General features: G+C 36.7%; 1 protein-coding gene across 3 annotated transcripts in view; it reads left to right on the top strand.

Moving 5' to 3' along the window:
• CBLB (Cbl proto-oncogene B) overlaps positions 1 to 20,099 on the top strand; it is a 208,714-nt gene that overhangs the window by 82,659 nt on the left and 105,956 nt on the right. For all 3 annotated transcript variants that reach the window (XM_060098741.1, XM_060098742.1, XM_060098740.1), the window contains one exon: positions 10,403 to 10,549. In XM_060098741.1, coding sequence (XP_059954724.1) covers positions 10,403 to 10,549 — 147 coding nt within the window. The remainder of the gene's footprint in view (positions 1 to 10,402; positions 10,550 to 20,099) is intronic.

The following is a 20,099-nucleotide window of genomic DNA, read 5'->3' as shown; positions in this document are numbered from 1 at the left end:
TGATTTTTAGGTTGTGAAATGGTTTCATAATTTTTCCCTAAAGCATATGGGCTTTTTGGTGCCTGAGCTGTCTAGTCACCTCCTACCAGCCAGAAATAAAAGTGATGACAGCCTCATGGAATGTTATGGGACCTCAAATTATGTACCCACAGTCTCCTCATTTTATAAAGGACAAGACTTTGGATAAGAGAAGCTTTCGGCTCTTTTCTTATCATGGAGTAATGAGACAGGCAGAGCTGTGTCTAGACCCCTGTGCTCCCAGTGCCATGCTTTCCTCCACCATATCTCAGTACTTCCTTCATGAGGCTTGATTTGGGAAATGTAGAAACCAATTGTCTACAAGGTCCTGCCGCCACCACTCGGCTACAGAATAAGCTACATCCAGTTTAACTTTAGCCAGTTTAAGAAAATCTTAGACCTTTTTTCAAATTAAAAAAATATACCTGTTGTTGCTACATTCAGAAAGTTTAAGAAGTTTCTAGTGGTCCAGGGAAACTGTGCTGCTAACAACTATTACAGCCATGTTTTCTTATGATTATTTTACCTTTTTTTTCATTTTGAAAGAAAAAAAAATCCCAATTTTGAAAGAAAATTAAGTCAGTCTTTACTGCTTAAAAAAACCTAGCATTTCTTTCTGAGGCTGCAGACATCTAAATTAGCCCACTTATCTTGAACCATTATCATATGTCATATCTGTATCTGGTATGCTGAAGGGAAAATGTGGGTTACTCTGGTCATGTGTCACTATACATTTCTTTTATGCTGTTGTATGACAAAGAATATATGTGATGTGCTAATTTATGTATAATAACGATCAGGGACTCTCTTGTTCCTAAAAATAATTCAATTGTGTGTTTTTTTTTTTTTTTAAGGAGATTATTGTAATGGTAGGAGATAATGTCACCAACTAGCTTTAAGGATAATGAGGTGTACACAGAATGAGATGATTCCTCATTCAGTTTATCAGTTACTGGACTCTTTGACCTTTGTATTCCCTGCTTTATATCCTAAAAAAGTGAAATTATACTATGTGCCATCGGTGAATGTTCTATGGTGGAAGGGCTAATACTTTGTAGAAAATTGGGACTCAGTGGTCAAGTAAAAGGTTTGGGGTGACTGCACCAGAAATGCCTTCTGGACTTGAAAGCCAAGCTTGGGAACCTGGGTGCCACTGGGGCCTGTCAGAGGATGGGTTGTTGCAGTGGGTGTGGAAATATAGTCACTTTCTCTCCTTCAGGCACATTGCAGGTTTGCCTGAGAAGGTCAGTTTGATGGCTTGTCAATAATATTTTTGAAAATAGGAATATTTAAAGAAAACAATAGAAAAACCATTTATAAACTATCCAGAGATTACTACTGCTTATGTCTTCTTGTGTATATCCTATATTTGTTTTCTATTTGTCTGTAGTGTGATATTTAGCTTTTTAATAGAACTAAGACAGTCCTGGGCATACTATTTATTGTCTTGCCTTGTTCACTTCACACTTTTATTGAGCACGTTTGTGTGTGTGCATGCATACACACACACACACTCTATGTTATAATGTGGTACCTATGTCAATTATACCAAAAATAAATGAGAATTGCTTGGCCAAATTATGTTTATTTTTATATTTGCTTCAACCGTTTGAATAAAGTAATTTTAACCCCAGGGAAGAGGTGGAATAAATGTCATGATTTTAGTTTTCTTGTCAGTAATGCAGAACATGAGCACCAGAGAGATGAGCTATCTCTTTGCTCTGTGGTTCATTTGTTTTTCACTTGTTCCATTCCTGGGGAGCAGGGTTGAAGTGGGACAAAGGTATCAATGAGGAAAATTTCCAGAGTCAAAAGGAGGAAGTAACTGTCAGGGAACAGGTAATGTGATGGAAACTATGTTTATGCTTCCTCAGAAAGTATGACAAATGTGTTCAGTTTACTGAGATTCTGGAAATTTCACATGGGGCATACAGCATTAATTTCCTTTCATTGCTGTTGTTATATTTTGCAGTTAACAAAGAAAAAATAGATAGAGAAAAGATACTACAACTCACAGAGCAAAGATTTTTGTTTTTTCTTAGAGTCAAACACTAGATTTTTACTTCTCTCTTAAAGCAGCTTTTGGTAAAATTCCTTTTCATCAAAGTTTGGAAAGTTGATGCCTCACTATGTAGTGTTTCTGTAAACTGTTTTTATGTACTACTCCTATCAAACTGTTCATTAGCACTGTTCGGGTCAGGAAATTCTTATGTGTTTATTCTTTAAATATTTTCATGGTCATTGACATTAACATTTATTGGGTATCTATTATGTGTAAGAAGCTGTTACAGGTATAATAAGACTTTTTCTTCCCAAACAAAGACTTTTGCTCTGATTGAGGTGAAGTGCAATATGTTTATACAATAACTGTGGTACTCTTCAGAGAGAACTTCCTGCCGCGGCAGGTAATGTGAAGTGGTGGCATTTAGTAGCCTGATAGATGACATCCAGGAAGGGGGATGGAAAAGATACCGTGGCTGTACTTTGACATAAAACTGGTGCAGGTGAAAGTTCAACAGGCTGAGACATTGGAACTTTGAACCAGTAAGGAGGAAGATATGGCTTAACCCGAGGTTAAGAGCAGGAGAGGTCAGGAAGAGGCCATTCAAATGCTCGAGGAGAGAACAGAGAATTTGTGTGAGAAATGGTGCAAGGTAGCTTGGTCCCATGGATAGGAGAAATCCTCGAAGGAAATATTGTAGGAAAAATTTGAACTACATTCTAACGAGCAGAAGTAAAAGCTATCTCTGAAGTGTAAATGTGACAAAAAATAAAAATAGTGAACTAGGGAATGTAGCAAGTAAAAATAATTAAGAATTTTCATTAGAAGCAATAAGTACTGACTTAATTGACATAATTCAGATTGCTACTTCACTGTAATTTTTCTTATGGCGATCTACTGGGAATTGCAAAGAACAAAAATGAATCTAGGTCAAGTTTGTCTATTTGATGATGAGACTCTTCTTTTATCAAAGTACCCCAAGGTCATAAAAGTATAGTTTAAACTTCCAGTGTTTCTTTTTCTTTTGAAAAAGAACCTATCAAAGAAATTCAAAGAAAACAAAGTTCTACTATGATTACTTCTGACTGCTTCTATTTGAATCATTGCAACGGCAACTTTCCACATGGTTCACAGAATTTTTATTGTATTGATAATTCATCATAAATAGGAATGCAGGAATCGTTTTTTCTTTTCTCTCTCAAGGAATAGACTGGTCTACATTTTTAAGGTTTATTTTATAAAAGGATACTTGTTACAGATTAGGTTTAAAAATCAAAAGAAGTCCAACACTAAAGACAAAAGTGTTTTCTTTATTGAAGTAGATATTGTTAAACTTTTAAACCAGATGAAAGTACGAGTGATCATATCATACTGTCATAGTTTCTCATAATAAATTTTTCATATAAAATTATTTGTTGAAATCATCAAAGGGATAATCCTACTCTGCATTGCTGCAAAGTTTAAATAGCTAACATTTAAAAAGATTATTTGGGAAGTTTTATTGAATGTACTGAGATAAGGCTTATTGTAGTCCTTTTCTTCATCCAAACTGCTGTCATAATCATAGGAAATTTCAAAATCCACATGAAGGACCCCATTCACCCTTGGAGTTTTCTAATTCCTCGCCTAATTCATCTTCACTGTACTGTTCCTACCCATTGCAGGGCCATATTCTGGTCAGAACTGCATCCATCACCCCCCAAATTGTAGACTCCTCTGTCTCTCTCACTGATTACCACCTTTGTTCTGCTTCTATCTCAGTTTTATTCCCACTATGTTGTTCTATACCTTTGGCAATCCCTAAGCCCCTTAAATTCATCAAGAGTAGGATTGTGTCATCTTCACCTTTGTATCATCAGTACCTACCTAGACATAGTCTAGTAGACACTCAGTCAAGATATGCAGAATAAATGAATGGATTAATCAAATATTCGCCCATTGTTTGCTGTGGAATTATAAGAGGCCACCATGACAGTTGATGATAATAAGGTGAGAATGATGGCCTTAAGATGGCCATCCGTTTAAGTAACAATAGTATTATATGGGGAAACGAAGAAAGACTACTAGGATATTTATACTTTTAAACAGAGGTGGCAGGTACAGTTAATAATAACTCATATTTATTGAGAGTTTTCAAAATTAGTTGTGTTAGGCTCTTACCTTCATATCTTATTTACTCCTCACAACAACTTAGTGAGACAGGCATTTCTATTTAAAACTTTTAGAGATGAGAAAACTGATTCATAGAGAGAGGTTTAGTAACTTGTTCAAGACTACCAGCAGAGTAAGGATATGAACCCAATATGTACTATCAAATTTCAGGGCCAATCTCTTTAATACACAACAGTTGAAGAATTAGGCAGAGTATCTTTTGAATATCTTCTGGGAACTTGTCAAAGGATATTACATTTGAATGTGATAGGAATGTTTCATGTTTTAGTTGTGTTTAGGTAAGGCATTTGTAAATTGTCCATTCAAAACTGTTTATTTTAGAAAGCAAATTTATCTACCCTGAGTGCATCATTCTTATTTTGTAAGATGGCCTGTTGCTCTTAATAGACCGTTGTGGGCAACACGTTTGAGAGTATACTGCAGAAATCAAAGGATGCCCAGGGTTCATCTTTCCCAGCCACAGTTTTGCACTTGGTCTCCCTAGCCTTGTTAGTGGTGGATGATTTGTCCTTTAAGAAAGGAAAAAGAGCTTCCTTGGTTACCTATTTCAGTGCAGCTTTTGGACTGACATAGTTTGCTAAATTCTTTTAAAGTGAGCAGTTCAATGGAGTAACATGGAGCAGCTTAAAAAATTGTCCTGCTGCCTGTGTCTCAGGTTAGAACGTTTCTGTTCACACTTTACTTCTCTTATGACTTGGGGTAGACTCTGAGTCTTCACTGGGATTTGGACTTTTAAGATCTGCTTCGTATTCCTTGTAAATTGGTGCAGTCACTATGGAAAATAGTATGGAGGTTCCTTAAAAAACTAAAAATAGAGTTGCCATATGACCCAGCAATCCCACTCCTGGGCATATATCCCGAGAAAACCATAATTCGAAAAGATACATGCACCCCAGTGTTCATTGCAACACTATTTACAATAGCCAAGACATGGAAGCAACCTGAATGTCCATCAACAGATGAAGGGTTAAAGAAGATCTGGTATACATACACAATGGAATACTACTCAGCCATAAAAAAGAATGAAACAGTGCTATTTGCAGCAGCATGGATGGACCTACAAATTATCATACTAAGTGAAGTAAGTCAGAGAAAGACAAATGCTGTGCGATATCACTTATATGTGGAATCTAAAATATGGCACAAATGAACTTATTTACAAAACAGAAACAGACTCACAGACATAGAAAACAAACTTACGGTTACCAAAAGGGAAAGGGGGTTGGGGAGGGATAAACTAGAGTTTGGGATTAGCATATACAAGCTACTATATATAAAATAGATGAACAACAAGGTCCTACTGTATATATAGCACAGGGAACTAGATTCAATATCCTGTCATAAACCATAATGGAAAAGAGTATGAAAAAGAATGTGTATATATATATGTATAACTGAATCACTTTGCTGTACACCAGAAACTAACACAATATTGTAAATCAACTATACTTCAGTTGAAAAAAATATCTGCCTCGTATTCCCCTTAGATGTATGGAAAACTTTAAAGCACTTAGGCAAGAGAATGGATAAGATCAGTTTTATTTGAGACTCCCAGGAGTCATCTTAATAATAGTCTCAATTCCCAAGAGGGGGAAATGAAAGGCAAGGCTTGCATCGGCCTAGTATCCTCACTTTCTTAGGAATCAAAATGTTCCCAAGGTCAAAAACAGTGTGAAGTAACGCCCTAAACCCATCTTGGAAGGCACTACATCAGAAATAGAGTGAACGGTAATTGCTCTTTAACTGGACGTGAGTCTCATTTTCAGTGCCACTGTTTATATTCTTTGTGTCCTGCCTTTCTCTTTATGTTGAATTTGTTCCACCTTGTAAAGATTAAGAAGCACATGTTCTAGCTTTTAAATGTAAAAATTGAATTATTAATAGTTTTTGGATAAAAAATGGGCTCCCATTTCTTCTACCAGAAGGAGTACATTCGCAGAAACTTTGGAACTCACTGATATGAAGTGTCATTTAAAGTTTTTCACTAATTCAGCACTTAAAGCTTTTTATTTCCTCCTTGATTTATGACACAGCTATTTCTTGAATTGAGAAAAGTCAAGGACTCCATACGATCTAATTAGATTATTCTCTTTGTGTCTCCTACATTTAGTGAAGGCTACTAATCAAGTCTTGATGTATTTTTTATTCATTTTTCAAATTCCTCATCTCAAGATGGCTATCGTTGGTGCATTGCCCCCACTATATTGTATGATAATAATGTAGTCATGTCTTTTTCTCCCCTACTATGTGATAAATGTATTGAGGGTAGGATTGTGTCATCCTACATCAAATCTTGTGTACCTTCAGCCTCCTGATGATGTTGGCTATAGCCACTTAAGCTACTAAGACTTACTCGTAAAGAGTGATGCTCCATCATTCCAACCTCACATTCTGTGCAGTAATGTAACTTGAATTTTGGAGAAATTGATTCATACTGTTTTAAAGAAGGACAGTTTTAGGTGATCAAATTCAGGATAAAAGAGGCACCTTGCTTCTTAGGTGATATTCTTGACATTGCTGATGCATTCATTACACTTTTTTTTTTTAAATGCAGATAGTTTTCCTTCTCATCTTCTCCCTCTCCTTTTTCTTTGCTCCTCTCTGCCTCCCCCTTCTCAAGGCTCCTTTATATATTAACATCTTTACTGGTTTACCTAGTATTGACATCTAGAAGCTACTTTTTGCTTACCTGGTGTATCAGAATACTTTTACTCCAAAATTATTTCTTATAAACAAAATCTCACACAAAACAAAATTTTAAAATGGCTTAGCTTTTGATGGTTAATGGGAGATAATGTGGTAGTAATTAGTCAAAATAAAGTATCCCTTTATTGAAAGTGAAAGTATTGCAAAATTTCTTGTAAATTAAAGTTATGTTTAAGGTTATTGAGTCTTTGTAGATAAATTTTATTTCCTTAGTTCTGGGATAGGGGCATTTAGTAATAGATACATATCTTAATTAGGATGCTTCAAATCCTTTATTAAGCAGTCATCATTTTTCGTCTTATGATGAGTGGCAATCAGGTGGGCTTAGAGAAAATTGGCAAAGTATGGAAAAATATCATGCTATGAAAAAAATTCATCTACAAAGAAGATGTGGAGTTGTTGCCTTTCTTCCCTCTGTGTCTAGATGATTAGAGATGACTGTATCCTTGGATTTTATTTTCAAAATTGGAGGTTATTTATTTTTAAAATGGGTATCTAAGAGTGCAGAGTGGGGTGGGGAACTAAAGCTTAATGTAAAGCAAAATATAGTAAACAAAAAACTCCCACACAGTCATATAAAAAACAAACCTATTTGCTATGACAGTAAATTTAAATGACATCAGATAATAGAATTAGCTATAAGTTCTTTTCATTTCTTGGTGTGGATTGCAACCTCTGTAAATCAATATTTCAGGTAAAGGGTTTCCAAAATAATCATTTACATATGTATGGTGTGTGTTTTTAAAAATTAGATATAAAATAAATATAAATATGCGTTCTGGTATGTGTGAAAAATAAAGTAACAAAACTGTTGCATTCACATGTTTTTAACAACTTGAATTTGTGTTTCTTTAAAGACTAAAGGCAAAATAGATCTTTTCATTGCCTTACTTTATGCAAAAAGGCGAATAAAAATGTGGTGATCTGTTTGTAGGAACAAGAAAATTGGACTATACACACAGTTTATAATTTAACAGTGATTAGTTATATAGTGATTATTAGAGCTTCTAGACTGTAAATTATAAAGATAAAATGTTACTATTTCTGTTTTAAAGTTTAGTGCCTACATAGCCAGTGGATCAAAAATCCAAGATGGGTAATCACTGGTATTGTGCTTCAGGCTTTAGATCTAACAAATAAAAATGAAAAACATTTGGATATGATTAAAGAACAGAGAAACAAGGGGATGGAGAGCAACCAATTCAGAAAATAAGGAACAGTTGGTTTTCCCTAATTACAGCCATCTTGTTTTCTTTTTTCTTCTGTATGTATCAATTGGAAGTTTGGTAGAAAATTAACTCATTTGCCTAATTATAGAAATAAATTCGTTGCAGATTTTCAAAAGTGACTTTATGTTTTTCCTTAAACTCAAATTTCAAATGTCAGTTGCAGTTTGTATTGGCCGCAATTCTTTCCTTGGATATAGTTCATCAGTTTACTTTTCATTTCCTAAGACTGGATTTCTTAAATCTACCATCACCTAAATGAGGATGTGTTGACATAAATGAGAAAATCAAAGATTCAACTAATTAAAGAAGTTTTACCTTGGAAGTAGGCTGAGTTGTGCAGAAGTGTGGCTGAATCTAAGAAGATGATGAAACATTTTGCATAACCTAACCATAGTGATTTTGCAGATTGTTTGTTGTTGCCAATTAAGCACTAAAATAAGGCCTAAGTTCTGACCCTTCTTTCCCATAAATCTTCTCATGGATAATAAAGGTTATGGAAATTGGGACTTTTTGGTTTTCCAGTAGAGATACATTTTTTGAGATGTCAGTTACTTTATGCTTTATTGCTTTCTGTTCATTCCTATTTTTCCCACTTTTTATCACAAGTTCCTTATTTATTACGTATTCATATAATATAGGAAGTTACATGTTTCCTATCAGTGACTTTACGGAGAGGTGCATGTTTTATGATCTTTTTGGTACCTAATATGTTTTTTTGCTTGTTATTTGAGAGTCATTAAACACAGATACATGAGTAAAAAAAAAAGGCAAATAAACACAACTTTCAGTGTCAAAGTCCTGCTGAAACATTGTATGGTGTTATATGCATTGCAGATTTGATGGCTTTGTTTAGTTTTCCTCTGTATTTACTTTGAGTGCTAATGCAAGTGCCTCCTCCCCAGCCCCAGCCCTAGCCCTGACCCCTCAACACACACACAAAGCAGTTAAAGCTTCAAAATGGAACGATAGTAGATTGTGCCTGCTGTGTTCTGGTGATTCTGAGTAAGCAGGAGTATAAAGAGGCAAGGTCAGCTCAAAACTGAAAAGTTCTGTAGTATTTTATCTTTCAATTGCTTCCTTACTATCTAGCACTAACAGTTTTGGGCTGATTAACATAATTAATGTTGTAAACTTATGAAAAGCTAAGAAGGAATGTAGATGATACTGTTAAAGTATTAGTCACGGTTTGAAGCCTGTTCTAAATCATGTCAGAATTCCCAGAAGTTAACATGGAAATTAGAATAGAGACACCACTTACGTTTCCCTCCCTTCCAAACCATTGTTTTCATACTGCCATAACTTTCTTTCTAAAACAGAGATTTGATCATTTCCTTAATCTTTTTAGTCCATTTTGGCTTCCCATTTCTTATCGCAGTAGCTTTTTTTTTTTTTTTTTTTTTTTTTTCTTTTTTTGCGGTATGCGGGCCTCTCACTGTTGTGGCCTCCCCCGTTGCGGAGCACAGGCTCCGGATGCGCAGGCCCAGCGGCCATGGCTCACGGGCCCAGCCGCTCCGCGGCATATGGGATCCTCCCAGACCGGGGCACGAACCCGTATCCCCTGCATCGGCAGGCGGACTCTCAACCACTGCGCCACCAGGGAGGCCCCGCAGTAGCTTTTTATGGACTACATTAGAATTACCCAGGGAGCTTCTAAAATATGCACATATCTGAGACTTATCAGAAACTCTGATTTTTAGATAGAAGTGGCAAGTGTATTTGACAAAAACTTTGTTCATTGGTTCAGATGCCTCTTTTTGTCATGTCCCAACCAAACTTTCTCTTGTCTCAAGCCGTTTCCTCCACTCTCTTTCTGCTCTTCTCTAGCCATGCTAAATCTAGATATTATCCAAATAGTTCTATTCCTAACCTCTCCTTCTTCTCCTCCTCTCCACTCCAAGTCTTTCACCTGTTGAACAACTGCTTATCTTTCTAGATTCACCTTAAATGACACATCTTTCCTTATTCCCCGTGTAGGAATAATCACTCTGTCTTTTTTGTTTAACACTTATATTTGATTATGAGTTTTTTAGGTGTCCGTCTCTCCCATTAAACCTCATGTAATTCATCTTGTTCATGTTTATATTAAATGAATACATGGATGACTGATAGAATCCCTGTTAGGAATTTAAATGTACAGTTTTTATGAACATTGTTTTTAAGGGCTTTATTGAGTTGACCTAGGTTGATAATTTCATTTTTCATATTATATTCCCATTAAATCTTACATGCCTATATATTTACTTTTTCCTTCATTTTTCCCTGTTTGTATCTACAGACGAAATCTTACAAAACTATCCCTTATCTTCAGTCACATGTTGGCAGAAATCAAAGCAATCTTTCCCAATGGGCAATTCCAGGGAGATAACTTTCGTATCACGAAAGCAGATGCTGCTGAATTCTGGAGAAAGTTTTTTGGAGACAAGTAAGTACAAATTTGGATCCATGTTTGAAGAATGACTTAGACCTGCCTCCAGTTACATAGGGTGTAGATTTTACCTGAGTATTTTGAGAATATACTGCAGTGTTTTTGATAAGTGTTTTGATTGCTATTTTTTCTGTTTAGCCACCAAAAGTATACCTCAGTAACGGAATAATTTTGTTGTTACCAAGTAAATATTATATGACATTTATTTATTTGGTGAGCATTCATTGAGTTAAATAGTTAGCTCTAAGAAGCAGATGTATGTAAGACAGTATACATGAGAAGCTCATAACTTTTGATAACTTAGTGTACACATAAAACACATATGGAAAATAAAAGGCAGAAAGGGAAAGACACTTTAAAAATTGGCCTAAATAAATTGTTCTGACAATCCAGAGGGGGAACACTTACTTCAGGACTGCAGGCATTGGAGACTGCTTTCTATACTAGGAGGTAGAGTATAAGCTTGACAAAGATCTGAAATTGAAGTGGGAAAAGGCCTCAGCACTGGCATTCAGGTTTTCTCTGTGTCATTGCACAGAAAGTATGCACGTGTAAACAAGATACAGAAATGAGGATAATGTTATCACAAAGTTGCATCATCTCACAAAAATAGCTAAAGATGTTTTCCTTAGGTATTTCCTATCCAGACACAAACCCAGGTGAGCTTGGTAAATAATAGGAATTAAATATCTGAAGTCTGCATAACTTAAATAAAATGTGCAAAACTTTTATCAGGAATCTCTTAGTAAGATGCTTAAGAACTGAGCATCAGGCGGCAGATGGTTTCTTCAGTTTCTTTTAAGGGTCCCCTTTGATGAGAGAACACCCTCAGAATGTCCTTGAATGTAGGCAAAACTGTAGCTAAGAATTAAGGAGGAGTGATTGCTTACACACAGATTATTGTTTTCATCCTGTAGTTAAATTCTATATTTATACATTAGCTGATGAAATACGATGTAAAATGTTGGCATACACTTTCATACACTGATCTGAGTCCTGTGACACTGGTGAATTAACTGTAACGCTGGGTTTCCCTTTTTTTTTTTTTTCTGTATGATGTGCTGTGTTTATCTATAGCTACCACATGATTAGGACATACACAGAACAATGCACATTTGATTAGATGCATAATTTTTTTTACTTCAAAAATGTTAAAGTTTTTTTCCCACTTCTTAAATAAAATGTATTCTTAATTATTTTTAGGCACTACAGGAAGAAATACTATTATTGCCTTTAACTCAAGATATTCTGTGTTCCAGAAATCTAGCTCTTTGTAATGCTCCTATATCCATTCACAAATGAGGACTTAAAAAAAGAAAAGGTTCATCCTTATCTGAATTAGACTAACAGCCAGGAGTGTACGGATTAAATATTTGTGAATAGTAGAAAGCAGAAAGGGACCTCAGCATCCCGGGAGCAACAGCTGAGGATGTCTTGAAGCTACAGCTCATATATTAACACTCTGAGCCTAATGCAAAGAGTTGGTAACCTTCAAAATAAACTATCTTAAAATTTTAAGAAAATCTATCAGACAAGTTGCTTGCGGTATTTCTTTTTGAAAACTGAAAATTCTGGTGAGTTAAAAATTGCCTGCTTGTCAAAAGGTCAGTAAAAAATGGACCTTTTGACAAAAGATTGCTCACATGTTTTTCAAGAGAGGAGTTTGTTTTGCCGGCACCTCAAACCACAAAGAATTATGCATTTGAGACATCATTACTTCCCTTTATTTATAACCATAGACATTAAGGGGCTGAAATTTCTGTCCAACTGCTACGTGCGTGAAATCACTACTGAATCAAATGGGGGATTCTTGAAATGCTGATTAAACGCTCTCCCTACCTCCTAAACCCTTGTACCTTTGTCTTCTCTCTTTGCTTACTTGAGAAGGCTTCTTAATTTGTCTTTAAGATTTTTATTTTGGGGATGAGAGCCAAAGGTAAAGCTCCTTCTGGAACTCAGACATATTTCTGTAATCATCAAAATGAATGCTTCTTTTATTAGATCATTGGAGAAACCATCTTTATATTCTCTGTGGGTTTTCACCTTATAGTTCCACAGTATTTTATTGAATGAATGGACGAATGAATGATGTAGCCTTTTAAAGGGTTGAATTCTTTTCTCTTCCTTATACTCTAATACTAGTTTGCATTTTTGCATAACTGAGTTCTCATACAGAAGTATTCCTGTTATTTATCTACATATTGAGGGCCTACGAGAATGCTTTCATCTGACCGAACTGGTGCCTTTAAACTTGAATGCATTATTGTTTCCGAAAACAGAACCATTGAGCTGTTAGTTCTAAAAACAGCCAAACAGATTATGATTTTTATAAAGCAGGTTTTAACATAAGGAGTATTATTGTGATATTTTTCCCCAAAAGAACTGTCAGTAAGAAAAAAATATTAGTATTGAGTTAAAATTGGGAAATAGTTATCGTTCAAAGGACTTTATAAAACTCCTGAAGGCAATTTTAGGATTCAGACCTAAAGAACAGGCAGCAGACAAAAAAAAAAAATCTTTAGGTGTCATGTGACTAATGCTTCCTTTCTGTGCTTCTCAACCTTTTTGAAGTCATGGCAGGGCCAGCCTCTGCTCAAGATCCAAGCCCAGCTGCCAAGAGGCTCTGCCTCTCTGGAGCCTTAGGGGATCAATAACACATCATGTGCCAGGGTAAACTGGTTGGGAAGTTCTGTAGTTGTTAGATTTGAGGAAGTCCTGTAGTTGGTACATTTTTATGAGAAGTTATTGAAATGTTTTAATAGTTGGGTTCTGCTTTTGCTTTCTTAGTCTGTTGACCAGGAGATAGTAGAAATATATGAAAAAGAGGAGTGGCATTTTTGAGTGAATGTGTCTAAGTAAATTCTGCCAGATGAGACCAAAACCAAACTCTGGGTTAGAGGGTGAAGTTTATAATCCAGAAACTTTAAGCATGAGGTTCAAAAAATGTATTACTAACTGTTAAAAAAAGACCCATTAATGTGATGAGACTCTGGGTGACAGTCATTTTTCTAATAAGCAAGTCAGGTAGCAGTTTCTAGGCTCCTTGTACTAAGCATTTCCTGATGTTGAGGAGATTTAGACGTGTTTCCAACCAAATGATAATTCAGCAAGAACCATTCTAACTCCTGAATCTTCGTATGCACCTTCTCCCCATCCTTACTTTACTTCAAGTTCTGTTCTTCAGTTTCATGTTCAAGTTCAAATTCTTCCCTGGACTACTGCAACAGCTTTCTGTCTGGTCTCCCTACCTTTTTTTTTTTTTTTTTTGCGGTTCGCGGGCCTCTCTCTGTTGTGGCCTCTCCCGTTGCGGAGCACAGGCTCCGGACGCGCAGGCTCAGCGACCATGGCTCACGGGCCCAGCCGCTCCGCGGCATGTGGGATCTTCCCGGACCAGGGCACGAACCCACGTCCCCTGCATCGGTAGGCGGACTCTCAATCACTGCGCCACCAGCGAAGTCCCACATTGATTTTCTTGATGAGGCCAGTGAGCTCTAAAAATCAGAACTCTTCATTCTAATTTTTTTTTTTTTTTTTTTTGCCTGAAACGCTATGCATTCTATGCATCATTACTGAATCTGGGTTAAAGTCTATAACCCATTAATATGACAAGCTTTAGGAACTTTTTTTTTCTAGCTTCATCTCTATTCAATTCATCCTCAAAGAAACAACCTCCTCATACTCTGTACTTATTTCCTAGTATGCTTTTTATTTCCACACCTCATTGTCTTTGTTTCCCTAAACTGCACCCTCCTCTTGGGAAACCAGTTACCCACACCCTACCCAGTATCACACCCTACCCAGTGTCGCCACTTTGGAGGAGCTCCTCAGTAACCCTAACCTAAGGTGGGCATGCCTGCTCTATTCTTCCAAGTACCTGAGCTCACATCTCGCACACTAGACTGCAGTGAACTGCTGACATGCTTGCATTTCCCAGTAGACTAGAAAGCTTCCTTGATTTTTATTTCTCAGAGCCTGGCGTGTTTCTTGGAATATGTGAGCTCTAATAAGTGTTAACAGACTGGATGAATAATTGGATGGATGGGTGAGTGGATGGATGATGTCTATTGTCTGCTCAAAATTTTCAATAACTTATTATCTACAAATTGATTTTTCTTTTATCATCAGTTCCTACAGTTCTCCCTGGCATGCCCCTCTTCCCTCCTCTTTCTTTTCTACAGTCCCAGAATCTTGGCACCCTTCTTTTTTTTTTTTTTTTTTTTTTTTTTGCGGTATGCGGGCCTCTCACTGTTGTGGCCTCCCCCGTTGCGGAGCACAGGCTCCGGACGCACAGGCTCCGGACGCGCAGGCTCAGCGGCCATGGCTCACGGGCCCAGCCGCTCCGCGGCATATGGGATCCTCCCAGACCGGGGCACGAACCCGTATCCCCTGCATCGGCAGGCGGACTCTCAACCACTTGCGCCACCAGGGAGGCCCGGCACCCTTCTTTTAAGTCTAGTTCAGAAGTCTCCTTTTCTAGGTTCTAATACATACCCTCCCACATGTTCAACTTTACGCCATGTTTTGTGTTTATGTTGTATTTTAAATATATTTATATTATCAAATGTATTTATTACATGGGTCTTTCCTGCTCAAAAATAAAGCTCCTGTTGACTTTTTATCCAAGAATTAGTAAAAACAGGTACATTTATTAGAGTTATTATATGTGAAACTCTGTCAAATGCTTTCACGTAGATTAGCTCCATTTTCAGTACAAAGTTTAAACATTATTCTTTAAATGGCTATCAGATGAGTCCTTTGGCTACTGTATACATAACAGACACTCAGTAATTATTGGTTGAGTTCATGATGTATTTTTCTACCATTTTAGTCCTCTTTTCTTTTACTTATATCCTGTTCTTCCGGCAAGTGGCATTATTTGGCTCTTTCCTGACACCTTAGCAGCTACAGGTTTCTATGTCTTTGCCCACATTGTTCCTTCCACTTGAAGATTTTTATCTCTGGTATAAAAGTTCTCACTAATCCCTCAAAGTTCATCTTGCTCTTGATTCTGGCCCTTATTATTATACTGGATCTTTTAGTTCTTAAACTCCTATAAGCTCTTACTCGTCCTCCATATTTATTAGTTTTCATTGATTTTTAAAGTTATTTGTCTAGTTATCTTTCCATTAGACTATAAGCCCCATGAAATCAGGCTGATTTAATCAATCTTTGTGTTTCCCAAGGTGGATCAGCACAGTGTCTCATTTGGAGACTTTCAGGAACTGTTGCTCATTTAATTCAAATGAGTTGAGCAGCAGAGGCATGTGTATGAGTGTGCACACGTGGGACGTGTACAGCGTTTGCTTGCTTGCTTGTTCTGGGGGCAGCATGCTTAGTGCAGGCTCGCAGGCGGGTCATCTGTGTTCAGGTTCTGACTGCAACATTTACTAGCTTTGTGACATTGGGCAAGCTCCATGCTTTCTTCATGCATCAGTTTCTTCGTCTGTAAAATGTGGATGGTAATAAGAATACCTACTGTGTAGGGTTGTTGCAAAGGTTAAAAGAGCTAAAATCTACATTTCAGGCAGGTAAGACAGTGTCTGGCACTTTGTATGCACTCTGTGTTGTGGAATAATTAACCAGTTTAAACCTTTAATCTTGCTCAAAGCCCCATGAATATATTTATTATTAATTCTACAAATAATATCATTAATATTCAACTTTGCATGATAGAGTTTCCATGGTCCCTAGAAATCTAAAAGCAAAATCCAGAAAAAGTTAATAAAAGTTTTCTAAAATTGTGTATATCCCTATGTAAAAGTGAGGTAGAATATAAGAAACTGTCCTGCTGACCATGGGGAAAAAAAAATGATCTGTTTAAAATTCAGTTCATTACATCTACCTTTGATTTCCTGGGGAAGTGGTAGGGACCTTTTTTGGTTTCCTGTGTTTTCTTTTCACTTTTTTTTTTTTTTTTTTTTTGCTGTACGCGGGCCTCTCACTGCTGTGGCCCTTCCCGTCGCGGAGCACAGGCTCCAGACGCGCAGGCCCAGCGGCCACGGCTCACGGGTCCAGCCGCTCCGCGGCATGTGGGATCCTCCCGGACCGGGGCACGAACCCGCGTCCCCTGCATCAGCAGGCGGACTCCCAACCACTGCACCACCAAGGAAGCCCTCTTTTCACTTTTAATAAGAAACAAAGGACAATGCTTTCTTTACCTTTGCAGTGAGTAAGATACGGTTTTTTTTTTTAGCATATTAGCTAGATCAGTTTTCCCTCTAATCAAAGAAAAGGCAACTTAGTCATATTGAATTAAAGGATGCACAATAGAAATGAAGAACTTTTATAAGAAAAATGTGCAGCAGGAGATCTAGAGAGAAAGAAAAAAAAAGAACTGAAATAGAACTAAAAAAATTGCCATTTAATATTTCTGTTATTTAGTCGACTCTTACTACTGCCTGTTTCGAAAAAGCAAAGTATCTTTATTTCATAAGGAAAATAAAATGACAGGGCTATTTTGTTCAACTCACTGCAACAAGATCCAAGACAGAAAAAGCAAATAAGATGTGAAATTATAATTTTCTACCTCTAAGCAGTATGTATTCAATTTGGGGAGGGCAGTATATACAAAGATGATAAATATTTAAAATCAGTTCTGTCTCATTACAGAAGTGCTTAAGGAATGTCACAAACAGTAAGTGAATTATTTACTAGAGCCATCAGAGGAACACTCAGGCTGCATGGAGGAATTGGTATTTTGTATGGGTTGCACATGTGTTAATAAGTACACAGGGGAGAATACTGTGACAGGGATGGAATTCTCATGGTGTCTGCTGTCTTTCCAAAGAAAGATGCAGAGTAACTTCAAGGTTCCATAAATGGCATTTTTTTTTTTTTTGTTCTTGTTCTCTTTTTCCTTCTTTTCTTCACGTTAAACTCCTCAGTAAGTGACATTTACTTCAGTGAAATCACCGTGAATTAGGCCCTGGTTCTCAGCCTTGAAACCTGATTTCATTAGATCCATATGTTTAGAGACTGAGCATACTTTACTGAGCTCACAAACTGATCTATAATCCAGAATAGTGGTTTTATTAATTTACAGTGATTAACGCTACTGTCAAGCAGATGGGAATGCTCTCATCACTGTTAGGTAAATTATATGTGGAGCTATATCGTATCCAGAACATTCCTTAGTGAACATGGAATCTATGGGGTGGTGGTTTATGACCCACTATAGGAATTCCCCTGCCTCAAGGACCAAAGTACTTAAAATCGTTATTCTCTCTCTTGGACTATGCTTTGAAAGCTCTGTCCATTTTTGGCCATTTGGACTTGCTTTTTCCATATGCAAAGTTGTACTTTTAAAACTCTGTTCTTTGGAGCCCTGAGCACAATGGGAGCCCATGATGGGTTTTAAGTAGGGAAGTGGTCACACTTGGATTATAGGTGGGCTACTCTTGCTGAAGTATGGATAATGAACTTGAGCAGTGGTTTCTAAACCCGTTCAATCATATTCCTTATTACTACCTTATTACTAACTACTTTTTGAGCATACATCATCTATGTATATCATCTACATACCCACATATGTATAAAATACATATTACTATACAAAAATGTATATTCTCATATATAATATAAAGGACACATTATAATATAAATTTTAAAAATGAATTAAAAATGCAAGTAGAATTTCAGTCCTTTCTTCTCATCCTAAATAGTGTCATCTTGTATACCCCTGGGGTCTATGACTGCCCTGCCCCCCACCGCCATTCCACTTCCCACTTTAGAAACTGATAAATTAGGAGAGAAATAGAGAGATAGGAGGCTGTTGTAGAAAACTAGGTGAAGATAATAGTAAATTAAATAAACAAATAAATAAATAGAAGTGCATGAATTTGAGAATTATATGAAGATAAAATTAACTGTACTTGATCATTAAGGTATATGAGGTACAAAAAATGAGCCAAATGTGATGCCTCAATCTGCGATTTGAACAACTGGGTACCATTTACTGAGACAGGAAAAGTAGGAAGAAGAGATTTGGCAGTCAGATGAATTCAGTTTGGCATATGGTCAGTTTTGTGAGTCCAGACAAATCCATGTGGTGATATTTATTAGTAGATTAGATACACAACCTTGAAGAAAAGAATATAGAATTAAAGACAGAGATTTTAGGATTGATAGTACATCTATGAGTTTGCAGATTGACAGCCCGTAGAATGTTTTCCTTGGCCTCAGACAGTATCTACATTAAAAAATTAGTTGGTAACTTTTAAAAATTATTGATTTTTACACAAAAATATTGTCTTGAATTTCATTGAGAAATTGGAAGTGATGGCAGCACTGGATATGAACTCTGACGTGGCGACAGTTGGCTAGACCTGGGTGCCAGCTGCCCAGTTTAGATGTGTCCCCTCCAGTTGATTGCAGTCCTTACCTGGGCCTCTTTACTCATATACATTATCTGCCTGGTCTCCAGATATCTGAGTTTGTAATCTCTAAAAGCTGTGTGAAGCCATTGGACTGATTGATGTAGACCATGGAGAATGTGCAGGGAGAACAAAGAGGACAGATCCTTAAAGGATTCTGATGAATGATGTATGCACAGAGGAAGTTTAAGGAATGGAGGCATCACCAGGGAAGTAGGCATAAAACCTGGGGAGTGTGGTATTATAGTTGCTAAAGGAAGATAGATTTAAAGAAAGAGGGAGATGAATCAGAATATAGTATTGACAGATCAATTAGATAAAGACTTAAAAGATTTCATCAGATGTGGTGCAACAGGCTTTCATAACTTAGTGTATTTTCTCTTTAACATTCTGAAAGTCTCCTTTATAACCAGTCTTAATAGGCTCCACATGTTGCACTGAATAGATGTGTTGAGTTTTTGGTGTACCCTGAATAGGTGCGTTGGATTTTTGCTGTACACTGAGTAGGTAGATTAAGGTGTCTGGCCTTCCACCAAGACTTGTGGTGCATTATAACCAGCCATCTAGGTGGTAGTCTGAGAATATCTTTTCTTATTTTGAAGTTTCTAAGCTCCCTAATGATAAGATAAAATTCTAACCTTGTCCTCTAAAGTTTAACCTGTTTGTATCCAGATTTTGGCTACTTATTTTACTTCCCCATCTTGAGAAGTAATTGGTTTTTGTTTTGTTTTGTTTTGTTTTAACTGCTCTGCCAAATGAGGAAAATACTTTCATGCCACTTCCTGAGACCATTAATGTTTTTTAAATAATTTGGAATATTAAGCCAATCACTAAAACTTCCAGAAATTGCATTTCTAAAATATCATTTACAAAGTTCTCCTGTGCAGAGCCCTGTTTTTTTTAAAAAGCAGACTTCACATTTCTCCATCTCTTAGTTCTAGTCAGCTCATCAGTTTGATTTAATTAATTAAAACAGTTTTTAAGCCACTTATATTCCCATTCTCAGAAGTTCTTATATTGTATTCAGAGAAATAATTATTTTCTTATTACGTATTTAATAATGTGCCCCTGAAATAAAAAATGTCCTGGTTCTTAGTCCCTTAGCATGTTTGTTCCTTTCTCTGTGGGATGTTTCTACCTTGGTAGGTGAAGAGAGTCTTTGCCTCCTTCTGAAG

The sequence above is a fragment of the Mesoplodon densirostris genome, chromosome 5, assembly GCF_025265405.1.
Source record: "Mesoplodon densirostris isolate mMesDen1 chromosome 5, mMesDen1 primary haplotype, whole genome shotgun sequence".
In the NCBI taxonomy this organism is placed as follows: Eukaryota; Metazoa; Chordata; class Mammalia; order Artiodactyla; family Ziphiidae; genus Mesoplodon; species Mesoplodon densirostris.
The sequence above is the reverse complement of the archived record's forward strand: the minus strand, read 5'-3'. Positions and strand labels throughout refer to the sequence as shown.